Genomic DNA, 27,468 nt, shown 5'->3' with positions numbered 1-27,468 from the left:
CTTCGTGGGCTCTGCTGGCCCTCGCGGGGAGCTGCCGGGCAGAGCGGTGGGGCGGCGGTGGGCGGGCGGGGGGTACAGCCACGGTCCCACGCCTACCTGGGGGAGCCGTAGTCGGGTTGTGCACTCACGCTGGTCGAAGCAAACCTTCCTCCTTTGTGCCGGGACTTGTGGGCCCCGGGGACACGGGTCAGAGCGGCCCCTGCCTGCGACACCAGCGTTCGGGAGAGTTTGAAGGGTCTGTCCGGTTTTGCAGTCCACCAGCTGCTGACCTCAGGCGACACGTGACCCGACGGGGCCTCAGTTTGCTCCTCTGTGAGCCGGGCACGATGATAGTAGTGGGGCTGGTCCCACTGACCTGGGCCCCACGTGCTGGTTGAGAGAAGTAGGCCGTGAGGGGGTGAGTCCCTCGCTCGGGTCAAGCGAGCGAGGCAGGGCAGAGCTGGTGGGAGCCCAGGCGTCCTGTCTCCCTGGTGCCCTGTGGCCGGCTGGGGCTGGTGATTCCGGGACTGCCTGCCGTGCTCGCCGCTCCCTCCCTGCGGCCGCCCCGTGACAGGAAAGATCTGGGCCCGGCCGTAGTGGGCCGCCCAGCACGCAGGCGCCGCATGGCCCCGCATGGCCCCGCTGTCCTGGGTGAGGGAGGCTGTGTGCTCCGCGTGCCGGGGCCAGTCGGCTGCTTCCCCTGCGCCCGCCTCCTGCACCCCTGAGACATCCAGTCTGGCCGCCCACTTCTAGCAGGGAGGCAGGGGCTCCGGCACAGGAGGGGCCTCCATCCATGGCCCCCACGCCCCCACGCCCCCACGCCCCCATTGCCCCAGCCTCACCAGCAAGCTCAGCTCTGGGCCGGTTGCTGCCTGATGTGGCCATCCCCAGGCTCCCTGCTCCTTACGGGTAAGAGCCACCACCCCTGCCTGGCCCGGGAGACCTCAGAGCCCCGCCAAGCCTCCGTGTGGCCCCGCCTGCCCAGCAAGGGGACCCCCTGCAGGCCAGGGTTTGGGGAGACTTTTGGACAGCAGGGCCTGGTCCCCGGGGGGGGGGGGGCAGGACGAGCAAGGCCAGGTTCTGAGGCCACAGGGTCATCCTCCCGTCTCAGGGCTCAGCCTGACAGAGGCCCAGGAGCTTGGCTGGAGCCCCTGGCCGTTCATTTCCCCTCACCTTTCCTAGGTGTTCCCTGTAGGCCAGGTGCTGGGCCCTCCGGGCTCCCCCAGGGCTCCCGTTGAAGAAGTTTGGCAACAGGGGTTAACAAAATGGAACACAGACTTGTTTACTGCAGGACTTCTCAGAGCCTTCAGAGCTAAAATGCAATGAGAATCCCTAAAACTACACAGATGGCATTTTCCAAAATTAAGGAGTAAGAGCAGGGGCTTTGGGTCAAACCGGGTTCTGACCCTAGCTCTTGGAGCCTCAGTTGCTCCAACCGTAAATGGGGATAGTTACACCTACCTGAGAGGTAAGACGATCAAACGGGATACTGCAGGTAGGATGCTCCGTACAGGAGCTTGGTGTGTGTCCTTTGCTGCCCTCCAGCCCCACAGCCACCCGCAGGGCAGCCTCACTCTGAGGGCCTCCGGCAGGCCCCGGTTTGTTGGTGTCCTCTTTGTGACAGACCCAGATCTGAGTCTGGGAGCTCAGCTGGGTCTGCACTGGGCATCACAAGACAAGTTCCCCGCCTGCCCCGTTTTGCACCCCTGATTCTGTTCATGCTGTCTGAGGTCACCGGCCCCTTATGAGCAGCGTGTGCTGTCCTTCGGCTCACGGGAAGCTTGTGGTCACCTGTAACCCCCAGACCCTCCACAGTACTGCGCACCGGGGCGTGCTGTCCAGGCCTGCAGCAGAGGAGGGCTGGGCTCCCTGGGGATCGTTTATCCAGTTGAAGCACCCACGCTGACCTCAGGCCATTGGCAGACACTGTTGAGTGGGTCGGCCAGTTACGACACCGCCTCCCTCCAAAACCTCCAGTGTCTGCTTTGCCTTCATGCTTCTTGGGGGCAGAGGCGTTCCACATGCTAAGGGGCACGCATGGAGCTGCCCCCAGCCCTAACTCTGGATAGGGGGGCCAGTTGTCGGGACAGGTCTTAACAGAAACTCGGGGGCTTCTCACCCTCCAGAGCCACTTTGCTGGGACCTACTGCCAAATCCACCTGTCTGTCATCTAGGAAAGACTTGTTCTTTTAATCTGACTTTTTCATTTTCCGCTACTTTAAAAATGAGATAATGTATTGAAAATACTTAGTGAGTGCCCCAGATTCATTCATTCAGCAGATGTTTCTTGAGTGCCCGTTGCTGGGCTGTTGGAGGGAGCCCACACGGACACGGCCTGCGTGGAGCTTGGGTCTGGCTGAGGAGAGTGACGGTAGTCAAACCATCATCCTGAAGAATTCGCAGATCAGCAGAGGGGCTGCTGGGAAGGACAAGTTCATGGTGCTTTGGGATCGTCAGCTGGAAGGAAGGCTCCCCGGAAGACGTGCTGGAGGGTTGAGCGCTGCAGAGAGGGGAGGATGTAACTGGGCAAAGATGAGAGGAAGGGTATTCCAGGCTGAGGGCACAGCATCTGCAAAGGCCCTGCGGTAGGGACGCTCAGGGGATTCTGAGAGCCAGCCAGAGTGGTCGGAACCAGGGAGTGGGGACAAGAGAGGCGGTCAGCGTGTGGGTCAGGACTGGGACTTGGTCCCCTCCCTGTGGATGGGAAGACCTGCTTACTGCTTTAAGCAAGGGCACAGTGTGATGGGGCGGCAGGTGGCTGCGAGGCTGTAGGTGGGCAGGGTACGTGGGGACACCGCGGAGCGACCTCCACTGCCGGGCACGCAGGAGGTGCTCGTCCCTTGGCCTGGGCGGTGGCCTTGGAGGTGGACGCGGGGGAGCGGGAGGGGACAGAATGGGTTGCCGTGGGGGAGGAGGCGGCGCACAGGGGCCCCCAGGGCTCCGGCCCGTGCGCGGAGGTGGACGGGGCCCACGGCAGCACTGCTGTCTCCCCCATTCCTGACCTTGGGTCTCAAAGTGCAATTCGTCCCTGTTATCAGGGCCTACGGTGCCCTTTTGAAGTCTGTGTTTTGTCCATTCCAGTTGAATATTTTTCTTGATGGAATCACTAGAAGCCAGCTCATAACTAGGCAGGACAGGCTCCTGCTATCTCCGCCTGACGGGAACCTGACGCCTGCCCCGGTCGTGGGCTGGCCTCTTTCTTGTTCTGAGGGAGCTCTCAGGGAGAAGCTAGCTTTCCCCTCCCCTTTCCCTGCACCTCGATGCACCTGCAGTCTTTGGGGTGGCCTTCTGTCCCAGGACTGAGTGGGGGGCTCCTGTGTAGCCACGGGGCCTCGGAGACACGTGCACACCTGCCCCATGGGCTAGCAGGGCAGTGGGGAGACTCCTGCCCCCACCCCCTCAGTAGGCCCTGCCCAGGTCTCCTGCCTCGTGGGAGGGCTCTCTCCTGGGGTGCTGGTCTTGGCGTCCCTGGGGCAGGAGGAGGCTGCAGGGCTGTCTCAGCTCAAGACAGTAGGCAAGCCAGGGCGCTGGGACGGGCCGAGAAGCCAGTATTTGAGCTGTGAGCCAGGGAAGCCGATCCCAAGCTGGTGCTCAGGAGCGGCCTGGGCCTGGGAAGGTGTTACGTGTAGACTACGTTGTTGCCGGTTGGGGACGCGTGGATGCACTGAGTGTGCAGCCTGCGTGTGAATGTGGGTGTGCACGCCTCTGGGCAGGTCAGAGGTGGCTGTCTCCACCCTCCCTCCAGCGTGACAGCCCAAGCCCATCTCTCGGACAGGTGGCCGGCCTGTTTCACCACCCCAGCATCGGGAACCCCATCCACATCACCATCGTGCGCCTGGTCCTGCTGGAGGATGAGGAGGTGAGAGGTCACGTGGCCTCACGCTGGCCCCTGCCCTGAGCTGCCCCGTGTGGAAGGGCACCGCGAGCCTCCTTCCCCGGGCAGTGCCCCCTTCGCCCCTGGCCGGCCCTCTCTCCGCTCCCCCCGGGATGTACCTGCGGGAGAGGTGGTCAGACTGGAGCTGGACCAGGGCCCACAGGCTGGTGTTCTCCCGCTGCCCTCCCGGGCCTCTGTGTCCCGTGTCCGTGTGGGGGAGGACGGGGCCTGACCCTTCGGGGCTCGGGGGAGGCGCCAGTGACTACTCTGTCTGCCCCAGGAAGACCTGAAGATCACGCACCATGCAGACAACACTCTGAGGAGCTTCTGCAAGTGGCAGAAGAGCATCAACATGAAGGGGGACGCCCACCCGCTGCACCACGACGCCGCCATCCTGCTCACCAGGTGCCGCCAGCGGTGGGGGGTGCAAGGCTGAGGCTGGGGGGGCTGCTCCGGGGCCTCAGGATGGGGGCTGGGGACGGGATTCCGTCAGCGCTTGGGGAGAGCTTTCTATACTGAAATGATCAAGGGTTCTAGAACGATCAGAGACAGCAGGGACACCATACACTTGTGTCATTCCCCCGGTGCTCACGCCCGCGCCCGCGCCCGCTTCCCCCCGGTGCTCACGCCCGTGCCCCTTTCCCCCCGGTGCTCACGCCCGCGCCCACGCCCGTTTCCCCGGTGCTCACGCCCGCGCCCGTTTCCCCCCGGTGCTCACGCCCGTGCCCGCGCCCGTTTCCCCCCGGTGCTCACGCCCGTGCCCCTTTCCCCCCGGTGCTCACGCCCGCACCCGTTTCCCCGGTGCTCACGCCCGTGCCCGTGTCCCCCCGGTGCTCACGTCCGCGCCCGCGCCCGTTTTCCCTGGTGCCTCATAGAGCGCGAGCCCACGACCTGGACACAGACCCTGGTCCAGTCCAGACCCGCTCACCCTTGCCCCGCTTTACCCCAGCCGGTATTTGTGTGTGCGTGTGCTTTACGCACTTTTATCACACGTGTGAGTTCCATGTCCACCCCGCGGTCTGGACACGGGGCAGGTCGTTAGAAGGAGCCCCTGTGCCCGCGTTGGACAGCCCAAGGCCGTCGCTCGGCCGCCGGCCCCCTCCCTGACCTCGGACAAGCGCAGGTCTATGGGAGGTGGTCAGTGGCCCTTCTCCCTCTGCCGGGCCCCCGCAGCGCCTCTCGGCACCCTCCCTGGGACAGGAACCAAAATGCTGCTCGGGGCTCCCCCCTCCACCTGAACGGGAGTCCCGTGTGCGTGAGGGCCCTGCCCCCCGCGTGGCCGCGGTGCCAGTGGGCTGTCTGGGTGGGAGGGGACGGCCTCCCTCCTCGCTCGCTCTGGGCCCAGGTGGGCCTGGCACCGGGCCAGTTCAGCCTGAGGCCCGCTTCTTTCTGCACGTGCAGGAAGGACCTGTGTGCGGCCATGAACCGGCCCTGCGAGACGCTGGGCCTGTCCCACGTGGCGGGCATGTGCCAGCCACACCGCAGCTGTAACATCAACGAGGACACGGGCCTGCCCCTGGCCTTCACCGTGGCCCATGAGCTTGGACACAGGTACTCCTGCCGCTGCCGCTCCTGCCACTGGGGGCACCGGGTCCCAGCGAAGGGAGTTCGCCCTGGCCTGGCCACACGCTGTCCCTGCACTGTCCCCACAGCCAGGCTGCTCTCCTGTCCAGTGGGGAGAGGCCCACCTGGGTACCCCTGGGGCTGGTCGGGGAGAGTCTTGTGTGAAATGGGGTTGACGTGGCCAGAAGGTCAGCACGGGTCTTGAGCGGTCCCTCCACAGTGCTCTCCGTGCTTGCATTTTGACTCTTGGTCCCGCCACACCTGTATTCCTGATTGCTCTGTGACCCCAGGCAAGTGCCCTGCCCTCTCTGGACCTTTGTGTGCTCCCTGTTGGTCGAGGGGGCTGGATTCAGTGATGCTCACGGCTCCCTCCAGCTGGCCCGCCTGCATGAGGCTCCAGGCTGTTCGGCTGGCCGATGGGGCAGCACCTCAGCCCGCCAGGCTCTGATGAGGGTGGCCCACAGCCGGGTCTGCCACTCAGAGGTTTGGGGGGTCATGGTTTACGTGCTCTGGGCTCCTTGAGTGACAGCCACGCATGCAGGGTCTCGAAGCTGCCCGTGGTGGTAGAGCGAGCAAGCTGCCCCGAATCTGCCGTTCCCTGGCTGTGTCCCCTCGGCCAGTTCCTGAGCCTCTCTGAGCCCCCCTGGGCAGTTCTGAGGACTGAGCAAGATAGGGTTTCTGCAAGGCCATAGCACGGCATTTGGCACATTGTAAGTGCCAAGCAAATAGAATTTTTCTCGTCTCCTTCCCGAGGATGGCATCTTGCGAACTTTTCTGTGATAGGGCGGCTCAGACGCCCTTCACTCCGGTGCACAGCCTTGGGCCGAGGACCCGTGTCAGACCATGCTGGGTGCCAGGGAGGGAGCAGGGGCTGCTGGCCCCGCCGTGCCCCCTGGCCGGCCCCTGCAGGTGCCCACGAGGCTCAGGCAGGTGCCCTGGGAGGAGGGCTCAGGGAGCACAGCAGTCCCACCCACATGTTAGGTCAGGGAGGTGGAGGCTCCTGGAGGGGTTGACCTGCCTGAGGCCACACAGTGGTTTGGTGGATTCGTGCGGTGCAGGCCGGCGGGAAGGGGTGGGCTGGCAGCATCCCGCGGCTCACCCGCCCCTGCGGCCTGTGTTCTCACACAGCTTTGGCATTCAGCATGACGGAAGCGGCAATGACTGCGAGCCCATTGGGAAACGGCCTTTCATCATGTCTCCACAGCTCCTGTACGACACCGCCCCCCTCACCTGGTCCCGCTGCAGCCGCGAGTACATCACCAGGTTCCTGGAGTAAGCCCTGTCCTGGGTGGGAGGGGGGCTGCTGGAGTGGCATTCTGGTGCCAGATGGAGGGAAGCACGGAGGGCAGCAGGTGGAGTTGGGGCCAACAGGTGAATCTGGGGGCCAGCAGGTGGATCTGGGGGCCAGCAGGTGGATCTGGGGGCCAGCAGGTGGATCTGGGGTCCAGCAGGTAGAGGGAAGCACGGAAGGTAGCAGGTGGAGCTGGGAGCAGGTCCCCCTGGGCTGGCAGGAGAGGCCATCTGAGCTGTGTCTCTGAGAGCCAGTAAGAGCTGACACGCAGAAGGGAGAGGAGTGGTGTTCCCATAGAGTAGCGGGGGCTGAGACACAAGGGAGCTGAGGGCTGTCGGGAAGGTCGGCACCGAGTGAGGCCTCAGGGATTATGGGTCCAGGATGGGGATGCAAACCTTGGGTTTGGGATGGGAAGGAAACCAGACAGGGCACAGGACTGGCCACATGGCCAGCAGAGTCCAGGGAAAACATGCCATTGAAGGTACCAAAACTTAAGTTTTTCCTTTCTTTCACATCCTCTTAATTTGTTACAGTGTTTTTTATTTGCTATCTAATGTTCTACGCAAAGAAAAATTTAAATTATTAGCACACGTTTTACCATTGGCCTTTATCTTGTTCAGCGCCCCTATAACTGCAGGTGTAAGAGCACTGAACTCCTATGTGAGTCACCGAAATGCCACAATGCGTATTTCATAGCTGTTTACCAGAACAATGGAAACCTGCACAAGAGTAACTTGCTGGGATTTATTTCCCTTCTTAACATGTGTGCATTCTGCCCACACTCCCCACCTTCGGCTTGCTAGCCAGTAAGCAAAGTCTGGAGGGAGAAGGCTCTGGGGGCCGCCGCACATCCCCTCCTGTCTCCTGTCCCAGTGTAGACTGGGGGCTTTCTAGGCCTGTCCTAACACTGGCCTGTGGGGTCATCCCGCTACCGATTTTAGAGGCAGTGCCTCTTTGTTTTGGTGGAGCACATCCTCAAGTAGCTTTCTGAGAAAAGGTGCGTGGAGGGGGGAGGCGTTTGCTTGTTCAAAAGCGTCTTTATTCTACCCTCACACCGGATTGGTAGTTGGATTTGATAATCAACTTCGAGCTGGAAGTCACTCTCCCTCAGCGTTTCAAAGGCTTTTTCCCATTGTCCTCTAGCTCCTAAAATTGCCGCCGAGAAGTCCCATTCCAGTCTCATTCCCAGGCCTCTGTCTCTGGCCTCCTAAAACGTCTGGAAGCTTTTCTTTCTCTTTTTCTCTCTCTTTCGGTGATTGGAAATTTTGCAATCATGTGCCTTGATCTGTTTTTATTTTGGAGGGTAGTTGGTGGACGCTTTTCTTTTTTTGTTTTACTTTAATTCCAGTATAGTTGACGTGCAGTGTAATATTAATTTCAGGTGTACAGTTCAGTGATTCGACACTTCCATACACCACCTGGCACTCATCACCTGTCTCCCCCATCCCCCCCCACCTCCGCTCTGGGGACCAGTAGGGTCACCCGTGTCTGGTTTGCCTCTCTCTCTTTTTCCCCCCCTTTGTTCATCTGTTTTGTTTCTTAAATTCCACATATGAGTGAAGTCATACGGTATTTGTCTTTCTCTGACTGACTTATTTCGCTGAGCATAATACCCTCTAATCCCATCCATGTCATTGCAAATAGCAAGATTTCATTCTTTTTGATGTCTGAGTAATATTCGATTGTATATACACCACATCTTTATCCATTCATCTATCGATGGGCACTTGGGCTGCTTCCATATCTTGGCCATTGTATATAATGCAATAAACATAGGGGTGCATGTACCCCTTCATATTAGTATTTTTGTATGCTTTGGCTAAATACCTAGTAGTGCATTTGCTGGATCATAGGGTAGCTCTATATTTAACTTTTTAAGGAACCTCCATACTGTTTTCCAGAGCGGCTGCACCAGTTTGCATTCCCATCAATAGTGCAATAGGGTTCCCCTTTCTCCACATCCTTGCCAACATCCGTTGTTTCCTGACTTGTTAATTTTAGCCATCATGACAGGTGTGAGATGATCTCTCATTGTCGTTGTGAATTGCATTTCCCTAATGATGAGTGATGTTGAGCATCTTTTCATGTGTCTGTTGGCCATCTTGATGTCTTCTTTGGAGAAATGTTTGTTCCTGTCTTCTGCCCATTTTTAGTTGGATTATTTGTTTTGGGTGTTGGGTTGTATCAGTTCTTTATGTATCTTGGATACTAACCCTTAATTGGATGTGTTGTTTGTAAATATCTTCTCCCATTCCGTAGGTCGCCTTTTAGTTTTGTTGATTATTTCCTTCATGGTGCAGAAACTTTATATTTTGATGTAGTCCCAATAGTTTATTATTTTTGCTTTTGTTTCCCTTACCTCAGGAGACATATCTAGAAAAAAGTTGCTGAGGCCGATGTCAGAGAAATTACTGCCTATGTTCTCTTCTAGGATTTTTATGGTTTCATGTCTCATGTTTAGGTCCTTAATCCATTTTCAGTTTATTTTTGTGTATGGTGTAAGAAAGTGGTCCAGTTTCAATCTTCTTCATGTGGCTGTCCCATTTTCCCAGCACCATTGATTAAAGATACTGTCTTTTTTCCATTGCATATTCTTACCTCCTTTGTCAAAGATTAATTGGCCATATAATTGTGGGTTTGTTTCTGGGCTTTTTGTCCTGTTCCATTGATCTATGTGTCGGTTTTTGTGCCGGAAACATAGTGTTTTGATTCCTACAGCTTTGTAATATATCATGAAGTCCGGAATTGTGATGCCTCCAGCTTTGCTTTTCTCTTTCAAGCTTGCTTTGGCTGTTTGGGGACTTTTGTGGTTCCATGCAAATTGTTTTTTCTAACTCTGTGAAAAATCCTGTTGGTGTTTTGATCAGGATTGCATTAAATCTGTAGATTGCTTTAAGTAGTATGGACATTTCAGTAATTTTTGTTCTTCTAATCCATGAGTATGGAGTGTTTTTCCATTTGTGTCATCTTCAATTTTCTTCATCAATATTTTATAGTTTTCAGAGTGCAGATCTTTTTCCTCTTTGGTTAAGTTTATTCCTAGGTACTTTATTATTTTTGGTATGACTGTAAATGGGATTGTTTTCTTAGTTTCTCTTTTGCTGCTTCACTATTAGTGTATAGAGATGCAATGGATTTCTGTATGTTGAGTTTATATCCTGAGATTTAGTTTTTTGGTGGAGTCTTGAGGGTTTTCTATATATAGTATCACATCATCTGCAAATAGTGAAAGTTTTACTTCTTCCTTGCCTATTTGGATGCCTTTTATTTATTCATTTTTCTTGTCTGATTGCTGTGGCTAGGACTTTCAATACTATGTTTTGTAAAAGTGTCAAGAACAGACATTTTTGGGCGCCTGGGTGGCTCAGTGGGTTAAGTGACTGCCTTCGGCTCAGGTCATGATCCCGGGGTCCTGGGATCGAGTCCCGTGTTGGGCTCCCTGCTTGTCATGGAGTCTGCTTCTCTGACCGTACCCCCTCTTGTGCTCACTCTGTCTCTCTCTCTCAAATAAATAAATACAATAAAATTAAAAAAAAAAAAAAGAATGGACATTTTTGTCTTCTTCCTGATCTTAGTGGAAAAGCTCTCAGTGTTTTTTCATTGAGCATGATGTTGGCTGTGGATTTTTCATATGTGGTATTATGTTGAGGTATCATCCCTCTAATCTGAATCCACTTTGTTGAGGGTTTTTATCATGAATGGATGTTGTACTTTGTCAAATGGTTTTTCTGTGTCTTTTGAAAGGATCATATGGTTTTTATCTTTTCTCTTATTCATGTGATATATTGCATTGATTTTGTGAACCTTGTAACCCAGGAATAAACCCCACTTGATTATGGTGAATGATTTTTTAAATGTATTGTTGGATCCAGATTGATGGTATTTTATTGAGAATTTTTGCATCTATGTTCATGAGGGATATTGGCCTATAATTCTCTTTTTTAGTGGGGTCTTTGTCTGGTTTGGTATCAGGGTAATGCTGGCCTCATAGAATGAATTTGGAAGTTTCCTTCTTTTCTATTTTTTGGAATAGTTTGAGAAGAATAGTTGTTAACCCTTCTTTAAATGTTTGGCAGATTTCACCTGTGAAGTCATCTGATCCTGGACTTTTGTTTGTTGGGAGTTTTTGATTATTGATTCAGTTTCATTGCTGGTGATTGGTCTGTTTAAATTTTCTATTACTTTCTGATGTCTTTTTGGGAAGTTATATATTTCTAGGAATTTATCCATCTCTTCCGTGTTGTTCAATGTGTTGATATACAGTTTTTCATAATTATAATCCTTTGTATTTCTGTGGTATCAGTTATTTCTCATCTTTCATCTCTGATTTTGTTTGAGTCCTTTCTCTACTCTCTTTCTCTCTCTCTCATTGTTTTGATGAGTCCAGCTAACGATTTATCAATTTTGTTGATCTTTTCAAAGAACCAGCTCCTGGTTTCAATGATCTGGTTTTTTTTTTAGTTTCTATTTCATTTATTTCTGTTCTGATCATTATTCTTTCCTTCCTTCTGCTAGTTTGGGATTTTGTTTGTTCTTTTTCTGGCTCCTTCACATGTAAGGTGGTTAGGTTGTCTCTTTGAGATTTTTTCTTGCTTCTTTAGACCTGGTGGATGCTTTTTCTCTAAAAACTCCTGTCCTTCCTGAACATGTTCTTGTGTCATTCGATAATTTCTATTTTTTCCTTCTGAAACTCTCAACATTCAGCTGTTCTCTCACGTTCTTACTTTGTTTTTTTTTGTGTTTGTTTGTTTGTTTTTACTGGCTTTTATCTCTATTTTCTGGATGACATCCTTATGTTCACCCTTCTATTAAGTTTTTTCTACTATACTTTTAACTTTCTGAACTTCCTTATTCACTAAATACTCCTTTTTATTATCATGTTTCCACAGTCGTGGTTTTCTCTCTTCTCTTCCTCAGGTTATTCCTTATATGTGTTAAACTTTCATGTTCTCTCCCTGCAATATCTTTTTTTCCTTAATTTACTTTTATTTATATTTTAAGATTTTATTTATTTATTTGAGTGAGGGAAAGAGAGCATGAGCAGGTGGAGGGGCAGAGGCAGAGGGAGAAGCAGGCTCCCCGCTGAGCAGGGAGCCCAACGTGGGGTTCCATCCCAGGCCCCCGGGATCATGACCCAAGCTGGAGGCAAGGTGCTTAACCGACTGAGCCACCCAGGGACCCGTTCAAGAGGTTTTTTGAGGATTATTATTTTTTAAAGATTTTTATTTAAGAGAGAGACAGAGTGAGAGAGAGAGCACAACTGGGGGAGAGGGGCAGAGAGAGAGGGAGAAGCAGACTCCCCACTGAGTGGGGAGCCCTGATTTGGGGCTCGATCCCAGGACCCTGGGATCATGACCTGAGCCAAAGGCAGATGCTGAACTGACTGAGCCCCCCAGGCGCCCCCTTTCCTTAAAGGTTTTAAACCAGTTCGGCTTCCCGTCATGCGCAGGAGGCAGCTCTGGGACACCAGTTGGGAGGCCTGTGGCTCGGGCAGGTTTTTTGGAGTCTGTGCCAGGGGACTGGCTGGGACTGGGCTATGTCTTTGGACACGCTATCTATCTTCAGCTACCAGCATCTAGGGTCCTTTCTGGAGTGTTCTGTTTCCCCGGAGATACTCTCATCTTGCCCTGGGAGGGAAGCCTGGCACCCAGGTGGGGAAGGGGCTTGGGGGCTTCCCACCCTTCCCTGTGTAGACTTATATTTGTCCCCTTCTCTGTAGGCCCCTCTGTAGGTGTCCCTAGGCCAGGTCCCCTGGCTCACCCTCTTCGGAGAGTGACCCCTGGCTCTCCGTAGGCAGGGAGGTGGCCATCACCTGGCCACACAGGGTTGGGGAGCAGAGGTGGGGTCTGATGTCTCCTGTCCTCCTGGCACCCTGGCCTCCATGGCTCCCTGGGCCCTAAGCCTGAGCCTTTCTAGGGTTCTGCTTCTGGGTGGTTTCTCCCTGTAGGACTTGGCTTTCAACTCTTACTGCCCCACTAGCTCAGCTACCAATTGACCATCTGCTTTCCAGCTTCCAGAATTTTGCTGACGTTTGTCATCTGTCCTCATCACCTCCCCCCTTTCCCTGTGTCCTTGTTTATTCTTCTGTCATTGTAGTGGGGTTCTGGGAGGGCGTGGAGCTCGGTCTGCCATGTTTTTCTAGAAGTCCCTCACTGTGGGTTTAAGTGGGGACATGAGCATGTCCCCTGCGGGTGTGAGCAGGGACTCTGGCCTCTGATGGTGGAGGGACGGCTGGGGGGCGGAGGGCGGAGGCAGAGAGGAGTTGTGGGTGATGGTTAGGGCCTGGACTCTGGCCCTGGCTTTTGCCCGTGTTGGCAGACACGTTCCATGGGGCTCCTGACGGGCCTGCCTCCTGGGTGGCTGTGAGTGTCCAGCCTGTCGCCGACCACATGGTTCGCATTCAGTGCTGAGTGCCTGTTATCACTACTTCTAAGCGGCGGATGAGATGGATCTGAACCAGCGCAGTAGCCTGGGCAAGTAGAGCAGGCCTGGAAAAATCCCAAGGGCGTGTCTCCTACCCCAGATGGGGGCAGAGAAGAAGGGAATTGGGGGGAAGATGAGCCACCCCGCAACACCCCCAGGGCCTGTTCCCAGCTGTCCCCACCCAGGGAGCCACCCAGCACCCTGCCTCCAGGACACACACACACACACAGTCTCTGTGCTCTTGCAGCCGCTGGAATGCATGAGGGCCTTGGCTCGGGGCCTGGGGCGAGGGCGGGAAGATCAGACCAGAGCCTGAGCCGGCGGGGGGGGGGGGGGGGGGGGGGGGGGGGGGGGCGGGGGGGGGGGGGGGGGGGGGGGGGGGGGGGGGGGGGGCACCGAGAGGGGTTGCGTGAGGGCAAAGGCCAGAGAGAGGCAGGCCTGCAGCGGAGGGTGCTCTGGGGCCCAGGAAAGGGGGAAGGAGAGGGGGGCCTCAGGTGGGAGGTGTGGTGCCAGTCTGTCCTATAGCCCCTCGCCCTCCATCTCCCTGCTGGGGGTAGGACGGGCTCCACCCAAACAGGGTCAGGACAGAATGAGCAGGACGCAGAGACGGTGCCCAGTGGGGTCAGGTGTTCCCTGGGCTTGGGGGAGGCTCAGAGGCATGCACAGGCCACCTGGCTTTCCCTACGGGGCCGGAGGCTCCTGGGCCCCTGCAGGGAGCTCTGGGTGGGGGTCAGCAGTGTGAGGAGCCTGGCGGAGAGCCGGGCCGGAGGAAGGAAGGGCTGCCTGCCGCTGCCTGTGTGACTTTCCCGAGGAGATGCTGCTTGGGATTCCTCCACAGCTTGGGATCCCGCAGGCAGCCTCAGCCTCCGGTGACGAGGTCCCCCAGGGAGCGGGAGGGAGGGCCCAAGGCCGCCTGGCAGAGAGTAGAACGTGGGGTGCTGACTCCCCATCAGCACTTGGGCCTGGATATGGCCCTGATTCTGGTGGCGGGTCCTGCACGGGTCTCCCAGTGCCCCCGACCTCTCACGCGCATATAGGCTGGATCAGATAGGCTGCTGTCCCTCCAGCTGCCCGCCCACAGGACGTGACACATGGCAAGTTTCAGCCAGCTGACAAAGGCCAGAAGTGGCCCTGGGGCTGCTGGGGTGGCACGGAGGCCTGTCGGACCCAGAGCTGGAGGAGCCCCCAGCCTGGTCTGAGTCCGAGGGTGGGCGAGCCCTTCTAGCCCCTGTCTTGAATTGCAGGAAAGAAGGAGCCCCAGGGCCAGGCTGCCCCCCACCCTCCCCCCCAGCTAACACTTTGCCCCACGGGCCAGGCCAGCGGTCAGAACGCGTCTTTCTCTCTGCCAGGGCTCAGCTGCCATGGTTTTGAACTTACATTGGGGTGAAGTATTTGAGGTCAGGCTTATGGGTGGAGGGGAGGAGTCCTGCACTGGGGCCGCCCAGCAAGTGCGTCTGCGTGGCCACTGGCCGCTGGGGCCTGGCATCAGATCCTGACCTCTGGTGCCCGGGTGTGACCCAGGGCGAGTGACGCTCTGCCTTGGGCCCTGCGTGTGTACGGAGAGGGAACGGGTGTTTGAGGAGCAACCGGGGACCTGGCCTATGATCACTCGGGGGCAGAGGGCTGGGTCCCATAGCTGCTTATTTGCCAACACCCATTTTAGAGGGTCTGGTTTCCACTAGCATAGGCGGTCCAGGTGATTTGGGGGGAGGGGTCCCCAGGGCCCTCAGCAGGAGTCTAGTCTCAGAGGCTGTGTTCCCTGAGCTCTGGGTGGTGCTGGGGGCCTCAGGAAGCCCCACAGACACCCATGCTGCCCTGGGCCCCAAGCTCCCCTCTGAAATCGGAACTCCAGGATCCCAGAGGCTGACGCCCCGCACTGGCCCATGTGCTGGCCTGCTCCCATTTTCTCCCAGCCTGTCCCCGTCCTGTGGTGTCTCCTCTGCGCCTCCCTGTCAGACCCCAGCACCCATCGCCTCTGCCCTTCTCATCTGGCCCCCCCACCTGCTACCAGCCACCCTCAAGCACCCCAGACTGGAAAACTGGAGGGTTTCTGCCTCCCCCTACCCTGCCTGGCTGGGTGTCCTTGCTGCCTGGGCCAACTACCTGTCGCCCCCAGCCTCAGCTCTCTCCAGTTCCTGCTGCCCTGAGGAAGGTCCCCGGACACTTTTCCAACTCCTGCAGGACAGCAGTGAGCCCTGGGCTGCTTGGTCAACATGTGGGGCCTGGCCAGGGCAGTGGGATGGACACGGGCCCCCAGAGGCAGTAGCTGTGCACGAGGGGCCCGTGGAGAGAGACGCTGGCAGCGGTGGGCCCACGCGGGGCCTGGGACGCCCTCCGCTGGGCCCGTCTGCGTCCGCGCTCCCTGCACTGCCTGGTCGGTCTGGTGGAGGGCAGGCAGGGCTGTGTCCGGCCCTCCTGGGCTCTTGTCCCCCACAGAGACCCTAGATCTCAGCCCGGGGTGGGGCCCACAGAGGCTGGCTGCTGTCGCGGCTGTGAGGTGATGCTCTCCAGATCCCTGAGTGAGGTGGCGCCGGCCCCATGCCGGGGTGGAGGCTGTGGGAACTCAGGGCAGGGCCAGGGGCCAGCTGGGCGGTAGGGGAGGCTTCCGTCTCCGGGAGAGTTTTTGCGGTGGAGTGTGCAGAGCATTGCGGGTGGAGGGAGCGGCTTGTGCAGATGCGTGACCCCCGGAGGGGCGTTGTTTGGCCGGCCAGAGTGCCTGGAGGTGAAGGGGACAAGCGGGAGTGCCCCAAATGCTAGGTGGGGGGTGGGCTGCGGTCTTCCTACGGTTTAGTGCTCTGTGCCCTCCCCTCCGAGGCCGCCCCAGTGGGTCTCTCAGGCTGCCCCCCTTGCCCTGTCCTGTGTGGTCTCTGCAGCCGAGGGTGGGGCCTGTGCTTGGATGACTCTCCCAGCAAGGATGTCATCGACTTCCCCTCCGTGCCGCCCGGGGTCCTCTACGACGTGGGCCACCAGTGCCGCCTCCAATATGGGGCCTACTCTGCCTTCTGTGACGACATGGATGTGAGTGTGGGGTGCGTGTGGGGCGGGGGGCCGCCTCCCCAGCCTGCAGCGCCCGCTGGCCTGGGCTCGTCCCATACGTGGTGCCTGGGAGCCACCATGGCCTGTGGCATCCGCTGTGGCCTGGGCAGCCAGAGACCCAGGTCCGGTTTCCGGGTGGACCCTTTGCCGACTCTGGCTCTGGGCGAGCCCCTCACCTCCCAGGGCCGGGTTATAAAAGGCCAAACAAAACCTATGCTGCATGGACCTGGGGGAGAGCGCCTGAAGGAAGGCCATCGCCCTGTTAGGGAGTCCCCAGGCTTGGGGGGGGGGGTGGGTGTGTTTTTAGGCAAGTGGGCGGGGCTGGGAGAGGTGTGGGTGGAGCCGGTCTGAGAGTGGGCGGGGATGGGGGACGGGCAGGGCTCGTAGGGGTGGGCGGGGCTGAGGTGTGGGCGGGGCTGGACACGCTCTGAGCGGCAGGCGCCAGGGCTGGGCACCCCCAGCACCACATGGTTGGGGGAAGATGGGAGGGGCCCGCTGGGAGTCCCATCTCCAGCCCCCCCCCCCCCCCCCCGGGGCCCGGGGGGGGGGGGGGGGGGGGTGAGAGTATGGCCCGTGTCGTCCTCCTTGCAGAACGTGTGCCACACTCTTTGGTGCTCCGTGGGGACCACCTGTCACTCCAAGCTGGACGCAGCTGTGGATGGTACCAGGTGTGGGGAGAGCAAGGTAGGGGCGCCGCAGCCCCTGCTGCAGGGGTGGGTGGGTGGGTGGGGAGAGGCCTGGCTCCTGTGGGCCCGCGCTCTGGAGGCTGCCTGGTGCGGACCGACTCGGGCTGCTGGCAGAGCCCCAGCCCCTCCGGCCCTCTGCGCGTCTGTGGAGCGGACGTGGTGCAGCCGGCCTGTGCAGAAAGTCAGCACAGGGGCTCCGTTTTATGCCCTGCTCTGCCCCCCCGGGGTCTGGGTCTTGGGTGACTAGGAGGGGGCCTCCTGACTCCTCGGTCCCCCGGGGCAGGGATGACTGGTGGGACTGGGTGGCATTTCCACCCCCGTCTGTCTTAGTGGTGTCTGAACGGGGAGTGTGTTCCCATCGGCTTCCGGCCGGAGGCTGTGGACGGCGGCTGGTCGGGCTGGAGCGCCTGGTCCGTCTGCTCGCGGAGCTGTGGCCTGGGTGTGCAGAGTGCCGAGCGGCAGTGCACGCAGCCCGTGTGAGTGTGGGTCTGGGGGCACCGGGGACGGGTGGGATTGGGCACCACCGTGGAGAGTCTGGCTCTGTCCCAGCCTCTTGTGCTCCGGAGTGTCCCCATAGAGACCATGCCCAGAGTATCCAGGGCCGCCTTGGGTCACTCGGAGGGGCATCCCGGAGGCAGGCGGAGTCCCCGGGGCTGGCCCCACTGCAGAGAGGGGAACAGCAAGGCCCAGCAGCTCAGGAACTGGCTGGAGGGAGGCAGGAGCTTAGACCCCGGACCTTAGGTGGATCAGGGTTCAAATTCCCTCTCCACCCCTCCTCCAGGTCTCAGTTTCCAGGGAAACCGTACTCTGGGGTGACTGCAGGGATCCCCCCAGCAGAGCTAAAGCATGAAAACCCGCAACTAGTCAGTGGAAGGGACTTAGTAAAGACTCACTTATTGGCACTGGATGTACCTGTCGGTCTGAGACGAGAGGGGACAGCTGTGTGCCCTGGGGCAAGTGACTGCAAGGCTGGGCCTCAGTTTCCCCACCTAAAAAGGGTGATCTGAAGGTTCAGGAGATGCTGAGCCAGAGGTAGTGCAGACCGAGGAGTCCCTGGCGCCTTCGGACGAGCCCTCTTCGTGAGGCTGCCCTGGCAGGTGCGGGACTCAGAGCCAGCGCCGTCTAGGGCCCTGTGCTCGGCAGTCTGTGGCCTGGGCTGGGTTGGGGGCAGGCACCCTGCCCATGTGAGGGTGGGGTTCAGGTGCTGTGCTTGCGGGTGCACCTCTCAGCCAGGCCAGGCTGGGGGGCTGCCACCAGGAACGAGCCTGCAGACACGTGGGGTCCTCGGGACCCTGGGTCTCCCCTTGGGCGGTGCCAGCCCCATCCCCGGGGGCTCGTCACAGGCTCCCAACAGCGCTCTGCAGGGGCAGCCCCGTCCCCGTTTTACAGGCGAGCAGACTAGAGCCCAGACAGGGCTACACTGCAGGGTGGGGGCAGAGCCTGCTTCCTGAGGCCACCACCCGTAAGTCCTCACACGCAGGGAGAGGGTGTGCGCCAGAGCCAGAGGGCAGGTGGGCGTTGGAGTCTCCGGTCCGAGGGCCTGCTCCTGGACCCAGGACGCAGTCGGCGCTCACTGTGCGCTCACTCGGCCCCACCCGGCTCTCCCCACAGGCCCAAGTACAAGGGCAAGTACTGTGTGGGCGAGCGGCGGCGTTTCCGCCTGTGCAACCTACAGGCCTGCCCCCCCGGCCGCCCCTCCTTCCGCCACGTCCAGTGCAGCCACTTTGACGCCATGCTTTACAAGGGCCAGCTGCATACGTGGGTGCCTGTGGTCAACGACGGTGAGTCCTGCCGCCCCTGGGACTCGGCAGCCCCCGGGGCGGGGCCTGGGCCCGAGGTTACCCACCCCGGCCCGGGGCCCCCCGCTCCCCAGCGTGCAGCCCACGGGCCTCCCTGACCGCCGCCCCACTTGTCCCTCACGGCTCCCCTGCTTGGGCCCCCAGTGAACCCCTGTGAGCTGCACTGCCGGCCCTCCAACGAGTACTTCGCCGAGAAGCTGCGGGACGCCGTGATCGACGGCACCCCCTGCTACCAGGGCCAGCCCGGCCACGACCTTTGCATCAACGGCATCTGCAAGGTGTGCCCGAGCCGGGGGACGGTCTCCCGCGCCGGCCGCCCCAGGCCCCCCCCGGCCCCCCTTCGGCCTACCCCTACCCCCCAGCCCCCCCCGGCCCCCCCCCCGCCCCCCCCCTCCCCAGGCTGTCCCGTGGGCTTCCCAGCTCTGCCGTCCCGTCAGCAGAGACCCCCGCCCCTCCTGGCGCTGGAGCTCCGCACAGGCGGGCCTCACACCCCAGCCTCTGCCCCACGGACCCTCTCCCCCCCCCCCCCGCCCACTGTCCAAGCCCCTGAGCCACGGCCTGCACTGCACAGCCCCCGCCAGGAACCCGGCGCCCAGGCGTGGCTCAGCGTCCTGCTGCGTCCATGACCCCAGGCCGCGGTTCCCTCTGTCCTGGAAAGGCGGGCCAGTCCTGCATCCGTGTTGCGGGGTTCAGCGAGGTCACTGCGGGGACCGCGGGGCTCAGGCTCTGGCCGAGTGCGTGTGTGTTTGCTGGCAACACGTGCTCTTATTTCTAGCATCAGTGGTGGCCTCTCTTCCCGGCCCGTGTCCCCAGCCACTCTCCCCCACTTGCAGTCCCTGGGGTGTCGGGAAGCAGCAGGGAGGATCCCTTTTCTGGGAGACTCCTGTCCACCCTGGCGGGCGCCCCTGCCATACCCATGCCCCTGCATGCTGTCCCTCTTCACAAAACTTGCCCTCTTGCGCCTCACAACCCCCCTACACCCAGCCTGGCCTTACGGCCAGACGGGCCGCCCCGATTCACGCGGGAGGTGGGGGGGAAGCATGCTCGGAGAGGCGGAGGGGCCGCCTGAGGTCAGAGGGCACGCCCGGGGGCAGGCCTGCAGCGAGGGCCCGCAGCCCGCCCGGAGCCCTCCCCTCCCTGCCCTGGCGGACCCCGGCAGCTGGGCCCTGCCTCCCGTGTGTTCCAGAACGTGGGCTGTGACTTCGAGATCGACTCCGGCGCGGTCGAGGATCGCTGTGGCGTGTGCCATGGCAACGGCTCTACTTGCCACACCGTGAGCGGGACCTTCGAGGAGTCTGAGGGCCTGGGTACGGGCTGGGGCCCTGGCGGGGGTGCTCTTAACTTGGTGGCCCCGCCTGGCCCCCGGGGCTCCCGCCCGGGCCACCCAGCCTGGTCCTGGCAGGTGTCGGGGCACCTTGGCCCCGATGCGGAGACGTCGCAGGGGGCGTCCTCCTGCCCGGGGACCTCGGGTGGGCCGATCGGGGGTGATTATGGGTGGCCCCAGCCCTTGCAGAGGGCCACTCCCTTCTTGGGAGGCTTCAGAGGCCCCCAGGCCCACTCCCACGCCCGCGGGTCTGTTTCGCATACATGGCTTGAGTGGTGACTGTGTGGTAGGTGAGGAGCTCACCGTCTGACGGGGGCTGAGAGCACTGCGGAAGGAGGTCCTGACCTGGGGAGGTCCGGTGGCCGGTTAGCTGCATCATGAGAGACTCGGGAGAGGTGGGGGGGCCTTGCGCTGGGCGGGAAGAGGTGGAGGTGCGTCTCTGTCCGGGCACCGTGAGGTGGGGCTGCCAGGACGCTTAGCCCCTGGAGCCCAGCTGGGCAAGTGACTTCGTCTCCCTGGGCCTCAGTCTCCCCATCTGTCCTAGGGTAAAGTGCGTGGAGTCTGTGAAAGGACAGAGAGGCTGGCCGCGACGTCGGCGTCCCAGGGGAAGGGACCAGGCTGGTGACATGGACACCAGCCCGGGTCTCCAGGAGAGGGGTAAAGAGGCATGGGTCATGGTGGCAGGATTTGAGGAGCCCTTCTGAGGTTTAGGTGACCTAGGACGGGGGAAGCCTCTACCTTTTGGGGAGCTCAGAATCTTGACCTCATGGTGGAATCTGCCATCAGCCGCCTGGGGTAGAAGGGGACAGCCAACCCCCTTACCCTCTGCCCCACCCCGGCCCACAGGCTACGTGGACGTGGGGCTGATCCCGGCCGGCGCCCGCGAGATCCGCATCGAGGAGGTGGCTGAGGCCGCCAACTTCCTGGCCCTGCGCAGTGAGGATCCCGAGAAGTACTTCCTGAACGGGGGCTGGACCATCCAGTGGAACGGGGACTACCAGGTGGCGGGCACCACCTTCACGTACGCGCGCACCGGCAACTGGGAGAACCTCACGTCCCCCGGTCCCACCGACGAGCCTGTCTGGATCCAGGTGCCCGCTTCCCGGGGCTCGGGTTGGGGAGCAGGGGCGGGGCCTGAGGGATCCGGCAGCCCCCCGTCCCACGGCAGGACACGGCCCCGGGGCCTCTGCCCCAGTGCAGCCCCAGGTGCCGGAGGGGGCTGGGTCGGCTCCTTGGGGGATGGCTGCTCTGGGTGGGTGGAGGGGACACCTTGTGCTCACGGGGCCTCCATCCGCCTGCCCCCCCCCCCAGCTGCTGTTCCAGGAGAGCAACCCCGGGGTGCGCTACGAGTACACCATCCACAGGGAGGCAGACGGCCCCGGCCCGGTCGAGCCGCCCGAGTTCTCCTGGAGCTATGGGCCCTGGACCCAGTGCACGGTGACCTGTGGCACAGGTGAGGGTGGGGTGGGCACAGCCGCTGCCCACTGGGGCCTGTATGTCTGGGCGGTGGTGTCCGGCGCCCTCCTCCAGCTCACTGCTGGTTGGGGAGCCACCATGAGCTTGGAGTGTGGCCCCTCCGGACCCCCGTGGCCCCGGGTCTAGAGTGGGGCTGCTGAGAGCCGTGTCTCTCAGGTCCACGGGCAGGGACGCGGCCAGCACCGTGCCTGGCACACGGGGGGTGCTCGCTGGGTCTCGGTGGCTGGCGTTCTGCCCCCAGAGAGGCGCCAGCTGGCCTCTCACCTGTATCTCGGCTCCTCACCGGAGAACTGACCCCTTTGTGCTCCCAGAGCCCGACCCGAGGCCCCTGTGGGCACGGGCTCCTTGCCTCCTCCAGCTCGTGCTGCGGACAGGCTGCGGACGGGCTGCGGAGCCTCCTCCCTGGGAGGCCCAGAGCCTCCCGCTCAGGGAGGACGGAGCCAGGACGACAGGCTTGTCCCCACCCCACCTCTGAGCCTCTGCGCCCAGTGGCCTGTAGGACACGCATGAGGACTTCACTAACTCTCCGTCAGGCGCCCCCCGCCCCTCAGTGTCCAGGGAGCTCGGCATCAGGAATCTGGGACAGACACCTGAATGTTCCTGAAAATGCTCGTATGATGATAGGATGGAAACCCCCCCCCGAACCTTGGCAGAAATCTTCAAAAGCTGTTAAAATATCCTGTGCCATATACGCATCTCTAAATTTACAAACGCGAAAGCAAATCTGGACAAACTAGAGGTTCGGGAGTTGTCTTTCCACGAGGGGGGGCCCCACAGGTGGATGGGTGAGGGGCGTGCTGAGCTGCGGGTGCGGCTCCTGGCCCGCGCTGGCTGGCGCAGCCCGGGGCTGTTTGCCCCCAGCAGTAAGAATCCAAGCTGGCAGGATGGCCCTTAGGGACCCAGGACCTTGCTCCCATCACTGAGTCCCCCTCACACCTGTCGAGATGGCCCCCTCCTGGCCTCCGTTGGTCCAGGCAGGAAGAAGAAGGGGCCAGGGGCTGACCCCTGGGGGAACTTGTGCCCTCTTTTCCCTAGAGGGACTGTGTCCCAGGCCTCCCTCGGTGCACGGACACTACAGTGGGGGGTGTTTTCCGCAGGGCCCGTGGTTACCCCGCACAGAACCCGAATTCTGTTAGCGGGGAGGGAAGAGTGGATAGGAGATGGGAGGCTCAGGTGGAGGAGATCCACTCTTCGGGGCTGTGAGGGAAGCAGGGGTGAAGGCAGAGCTGGAGACGGGGTGGGGGTACATGGGGAAGGTGCGGAGCATAACTGTGCAAAGGCCCAGAGGCAGGCGGTGGCGGGGGAGGGGAACAGTGACACAGGTCGCCTGGGCTCCGGGGCTGGAGAGGGATGTCTGCTGGGGGGGGAGGGGGTCTGACGAGTTTCCCCGCTGCTCCCCTGTTTGAGCACGGACGCTGCTGGGAGGGGTGGCGCTCAGGCTGAGGCTGGATTTGCATGACCCCATGGTGGCCTCACTCCCTGGCGGCTTCGAGGGAGGTATCACTGTTACAGACGAAGACACTGAGGTTCAGAGAGGCCCGGTGAGCTGCCCAAGGCCTCCCAGCTGGGAAGCCAGGGGCTGGCCCCGTGCCCCGAGCCTGCACTCTGCTGCTCCAGGGCCAGAGGTGAAGGCCGGGAGGACAGCGAGGAGGGGGCGGGGAGGCCTTGCTCTGGGAGCTTCTAGCAGAGTGGGTGTGGCCTCGTGTTGGGGTGCAGCGCAGCTTGGGCAGGGGGCACCCTAGGTGCCAGGCCCAGGCTGAGCCCCCGCGTCCCCCAGGGATGCAGAGGCAGAGCGCGCACTGCACCGAGCGACAGGCGGGGCCCGTGGACGAGAGACACTGTGACCCCCTGGGCCGGCCCGATGACCACCAGAGGAAGTGCAGCGAGGAGCCCTGCCCGGCCCGGTGAGCCCACCTTGATCGCTGCGCCCCCAGGCTCCTGACTCCGGGGCCCACAGAGGGGCAGACGGAGCACGGCAGGGCCTCTCTTTCCAAGGCCGAAGCCCCAGGCCCTGCCTGCCCCCGCCCCAGCCTGGGCCTGCGTCCCCCGCGCCCCGGCAGCCAGCACCAGCCTGGGGCGTCCCAGGGCGCGTGTGCTTGGGTTCTCGGATGTGCTCGGGACTTGCCCAGCTGCCCCAGGAGTGAGGCTGGCAGGGACACGGGGGACTGCGTCCCGTCCCTGGGCTTAGCCCTGACCCCGCCACGCCTCCGAGTGCCCGGCAGTCCGGCCAGCCCGGCGCTGACGCGGCCTGTGTGCCCCGCAGGTGGTGGACAGGGGAGTGGCGGCCGTGCTCTAGCTCCTGTGGGCCTGGGGGCCTCTCCCGCCGCGCCGTGCTCTGCGTCCGCAGCGTGGGGCTGGATGAGCAGAGTGCCCTGGAGCCCCCCGCCTGCGCCCACCTCCCCCGGCCCCCCGCCGAAACCCCTTGCAACCGCGATGTGCCCTGTCCGGCCACCTGGGCCGTGGGGAACTGGTCTCAGGTGAGCGTCAGGACGGGAGGGGCCTGCCCCCCGCGCCCCCCGCCCCCTCCACACCCTCCGCGCCCCCGGCTCCGCCATCCGTCTTGGGCTATGGGGAGGTGGAGGCAGTGTTCAGAGAGCCCCTACTGCCGGGGACCACGGTGGGGGGAGGCTGGGGCGCCCTGGGAGCCACCACTGCCACGGTCTGGAGCTGCACGGGGGAGACGGCTGGCGGAGGCCTCTCGTCCGACATCGGCAGGGCCAGGGAACCCACTCGGCCCAGCCTGTCCTGGTCTGCGCCCCTCAGCCTGCTCTCCCCCGCAGTGCTCGGCGACGTGCGGGGAGGCCACTCAGCACCGAAGTGTCCTCTGCACCAACAACACCGGCGTCCCCTGTGAGGAGGCCCAGCGGCCGGCCCGCAGGGCAGCCTGCTCCCTGCCGCCCTGTCCCCGCGCCCTGGACCCCGAGGGCTCAGGCAGCGGCTCTCCCAGCCGCGAGCTCTTCAACGAGGTCGACTTCATCCCCCCACGCCTGGCCCCGCAGCCTCTGCCCCCCTCGTCACCTGAGCTGGCCGGCATGGGCAATGCCATCGAGGAGGACCCGGAGCTGGGCCCGCCGGGGCCCGTGTTTGTTGACGATTTCTACTACGACTACAATTTCATTAACTTCCACGAGGACCTGTCCTACGGGCCCTTCGAGGAGCCCGACCCAGACCTGCCGGGCGCAGGGGACTGGACGCCCCCACCCCTGAGCAGCCCTGCTGAGCCCCCCACAGGCACCCCCCTGCCAGCCTCAGAGCCTCCTGGCACTGAAAAGGAGGTGGCCCTGGGAGACGGGTCCCCTGCCCCTTGGCCCAGCCGGGCTGGCCTCTCTCCGGCCCTGCCCTCGGAGCAGGCCCCTGGGAACCCCCTGGTCAATTTCTTACCAGAGGAAGACGCCCCTGCCGGGGCCCCAGACTTGGGGCTCCCCAGCTGGCCCTGGTCCCCTGCTTCAGTCGGGGGCATGGAGACACCTGCTGCCCCTGGGAGCCAAAACAGGCTCCCGGGAGGGGGAACCAGCCAGAGCCGGCCGCCCCCTCCGCGCTGGCAGGGGGCCAACGAGCTCTCTGAGGATGAGGAGGAAGCCTTAGACCGCAGAGCAACTGGCCTGCCTCAAGGACCCCGCCCCACGTCGCCCCCTTTGCCCTCCCTCAGCACCAGCCGTGCCCCCCCCAGTCCAGACGCAGGAGATCTGTGGACGGCGGGGAATGTGGCCTGGGAACCTGCTCTGGAAGGTGGCCTGGGCCCTGTGGACACTGAGCTGTGGCCCCCAGTCGGGGGAGCTCCTTCCCCCCCTCCTCCCCCAGCTGCTCTGCCAGTGACCTGGGGTGGGGACAGCCCCCCGGAACTGGGCACTCCCACCCCTGCAGCCCCGTGGGACCTGCAGACCGTGGCCATGCCAGGAACCTTCCTTCAGACGGGCCCCCCTGGCCTCGAGCACATGTTTTGGGAACCGGGCCCAGGACCTGTGGGCTGGCCGGGAGCCCCCGGCTCGGAGGTGCCCCTGAGCCCCGCACCGCTGCCCACACCAGCTCGGGATGGTTCAGCCAACAGCAGCAGAGTCCCCGAGGCCCAGCCTCTGGAGCCCGGCCTGGCCAAGGACCTGCCACCTGCTGGGAATGCCACCTGGGAGGTGGGCAGCTGGAGTGAGGTAAGGGGCTGGGTGTCCTCATCCGGAGACGGGCCCTGCCTCCCAGACACGTGGGGATTCTGGGATTTGGGAACTGGCAGCCCGTGACCCCAAATCAGTCCTATTGCCCTCCATGTGCCCCTAGGGCATTCTGCCCTGTCAGCCTCAGGTTCCCATCTGAGCAGTAAGGTGGGGCGGGGGCCCATCTGCCGGTCTCTGGGGTCCCCATGCCTGAGCAGCACAGGGGGCTGCCGGGAAGGCGGGGCAGGCACAAACAGGGGGCAGCCAGGAGCCACGTCCTTCCTACTCTGGCTTGCGTGCTCCTGGGCAGGGCCCTCCCCCGGACAGCTGTGCTGGTGGGGAAGCCGCTTCTGTGGCCCCCCAGCCCAGCGGACTCCCCCCAGCTCAGCCTGGCTCTTCCAGGGGCTGCTCAGGCCCTTGTTGCCTGGCCTCCCCCCTACCCCCCATCATCAGCAGGTCCCCCCCCCAGTCAGGGGCCAGCGAGGGTCTGAACTTGACGGACAGAGACTGACCGGCGCCCCCGCGTTGTCCCTGGGGAAGTTGTGTTCAGACCCCTCATTCTGGGGTGGGGAGGGACAGGCAGGAACTCAGCGAGGGACCCAGACTCCCTTCCTAGCTGATTGTGGGGAGCAGCGAGTCTGGGCAGGACAGCTGGGCCGCCGCCTGTGTCCCGTGAGCAGGGACAGATGCTCACGGAGGTGTTTGAGTTTTTGTCCTCTGTCTCCTTGGGAGGGGGGCGGAGGAGCCCATTCTGCAGATGGGGAAGGCGAGGCTCTGGCTCCAGCGGGGTCCCCGCCCCTCGATGGGCAGCACCTGGCCGTGGGGCTGGGGGTTGCGGGGACGTACCTGCCCTCACGCCTGTGCCCCGGCCCCCAGTGCTCCACCACCTGCGGGCTGGGTGCCGTGTGGAGGCCCGTGCACTGCAGCTCGGGCCGGGAGGAGGACTGCGTGCCCGCCAGCCGGCCCCAACCCGCCCGCCGCTGCCGTCTGAGGCCCTGCGCCGCCTGGCACACGGGCAACTGGAGTAAGGTGCGTGGGGGCCTCGGGGTGCAAGCCGGGCCCGCCCGGCCCCCAGTGCAGGCTGGGGGGGGCTCTGTGCCGCTGTCCTCGGGCTCGTCCCGCTGCGTCCTCACCTCTCCCTGCCGTGAGCCCCTTGGCTGCTGGCTGCGTCCTTTTCTCTGTACCTGCCCTCCCCCCTGCCCGGGATTTCATCGTCCCCGCCGCTCCCTCGTTCCTCCCTGCCCACCTGTCCCCTGCGGTGGCTGCCCCTGGCCCCGCATCTGCGGCCCGAGGCTGGCCGGTTCTCCCGGGCGGGGGTGGCGGGGGTCCGTTTGCTGCTGCCCAGCCACCCCTCGCGGGGCCGTGCGCGTGTGGGGTCTGCTCACACCGTGCCCCTGGCCTGCAGTGCTCCCGCAGCTGTGGGGGAGGGTCCTCCGTGCGGGACGTGCAGTGCGTGGACACACAGGACCTCCGGCCGCTGCGGCCCTTCCACTGCCAGCCGGGGCCTGCCATGCCACCCGCCCGCCGTCCCTGCGGGGTGCAGCCCTGCCTCAGCTGGTACATCTCTTCCTGGAGGGAGGTGAGGCCTGGGGGCCCCGGGAGGGGGTGGGGGGTGTCCTCAGACCCTGGCCGTGCCCCGACCCCTCTCCCTGCCCATCCCACCCTTCCAGTGCTCTGAGGCTTGCGGTGGGGGCGAGCAGCACCGTCTGGTGACCTGCCCGGAGCCGGGCCTCTGTGAGGAGGCGCTGAAACCCAACAGCACGCGGCCCTGCAACACGCACCCCTGTACGCAGTGGGTGGTGGGGCCCTGGAGCCAGGTGAGCCAGCCTGCGGATGAGGGATGGGGCCCACCGCTCAGCCCTCCGCTCCCTC

General features: G+C 62.0%; 1 protein-coding gene across 1 annotated transcript in view; it reads left to right on the top strand.

The window, feature by feature from the left end:
• The window catches only part of ADAMTS7 (ADAM metallopeptidase with thrombospondin type 1 motif 7), a 41,398-nt gene that overhangs the window by 10,349 nt on the left and 3,581 nt on the right, over positions 1–27,468 (top strand). Inside the window, exons 5-22 of the mRNA XM_032391913.1 lie at positions 3,755–3,838; positions 4,134–4,258; positions 5,255–5,404; positions 6,545–6,688; positions 16,004–16,148; positions 16,758–16,850; positions 17,183–17,328; positions 18,464–18,633; positions 18,796–18,929; positions 19,838–19,958; positions 20,822–21,066; positions 21,287–21,428; positions 23,229–23,355; positions 23,715–23,928; positions 24,232–25,596; positions 26,473–26,625; positions 27,002–27,175; positions 27,267–27,413. Coding sequence (XP_032247804.1) covers positions 3,755–3,838; positions 4,134–4,258; positions 5,255–5,404; positions 6,545–6,688; positions 16,004–16,148; positions 16,758–16,850; positions 17,183–17,328; positions 18,464–18,633; positions 18,796–18,929; positions 19,838–19,958; positions 20,822–21,066; positions 21,287–21,428; positions 23,229–23,355; positions 23,715–23,928; positions 24,232–25,596; positions 26,473–26,625; positions 27,002–27,175; positions 27,267–27,413 — 3,879 coding nt within the window. The remainder of the gene's footprint in view (positions 1–3,754; positions 3,839–4,133; positions 4,259–5,254; positions 5,405–6,544; positions 6,689–16,003; positions 16,149–16,757; positions 16,851–17,182; positions 17,329–18,463; positions 18,634–18,795; positions 18,930–19,837; positions 19,959–20,821; positions 21,067–21,286; positions 21,429–23,228; positions 23,356–23,714; positions 23,929–24,231; positions 25,597–26,472; positions 26,626–27,001; positions 27,176–27,266; positions 27,414–27,468) is intronic.

Source organism: Phoca vitulina, unplaced genomic scaffold (genome assembly GCF_004348235.1).
Source record: "Phoca vitulina isolate PV1807 unplaced genomic scaffold, GSC_HSeal_1.0 scaffold65, whole genome shotgun sequence".
Lineage (NCBI taxonomy): Eukaryota > Metazoa > Chordata > Mammalia > Carnivora > Phocidae > Phoca > Phoca vitulina.
The sequence above is the reverse complement of the archived record's forward strand: the minus strand, read 5'-3'. Positions and strand labels throughout refer to the sequence as shown.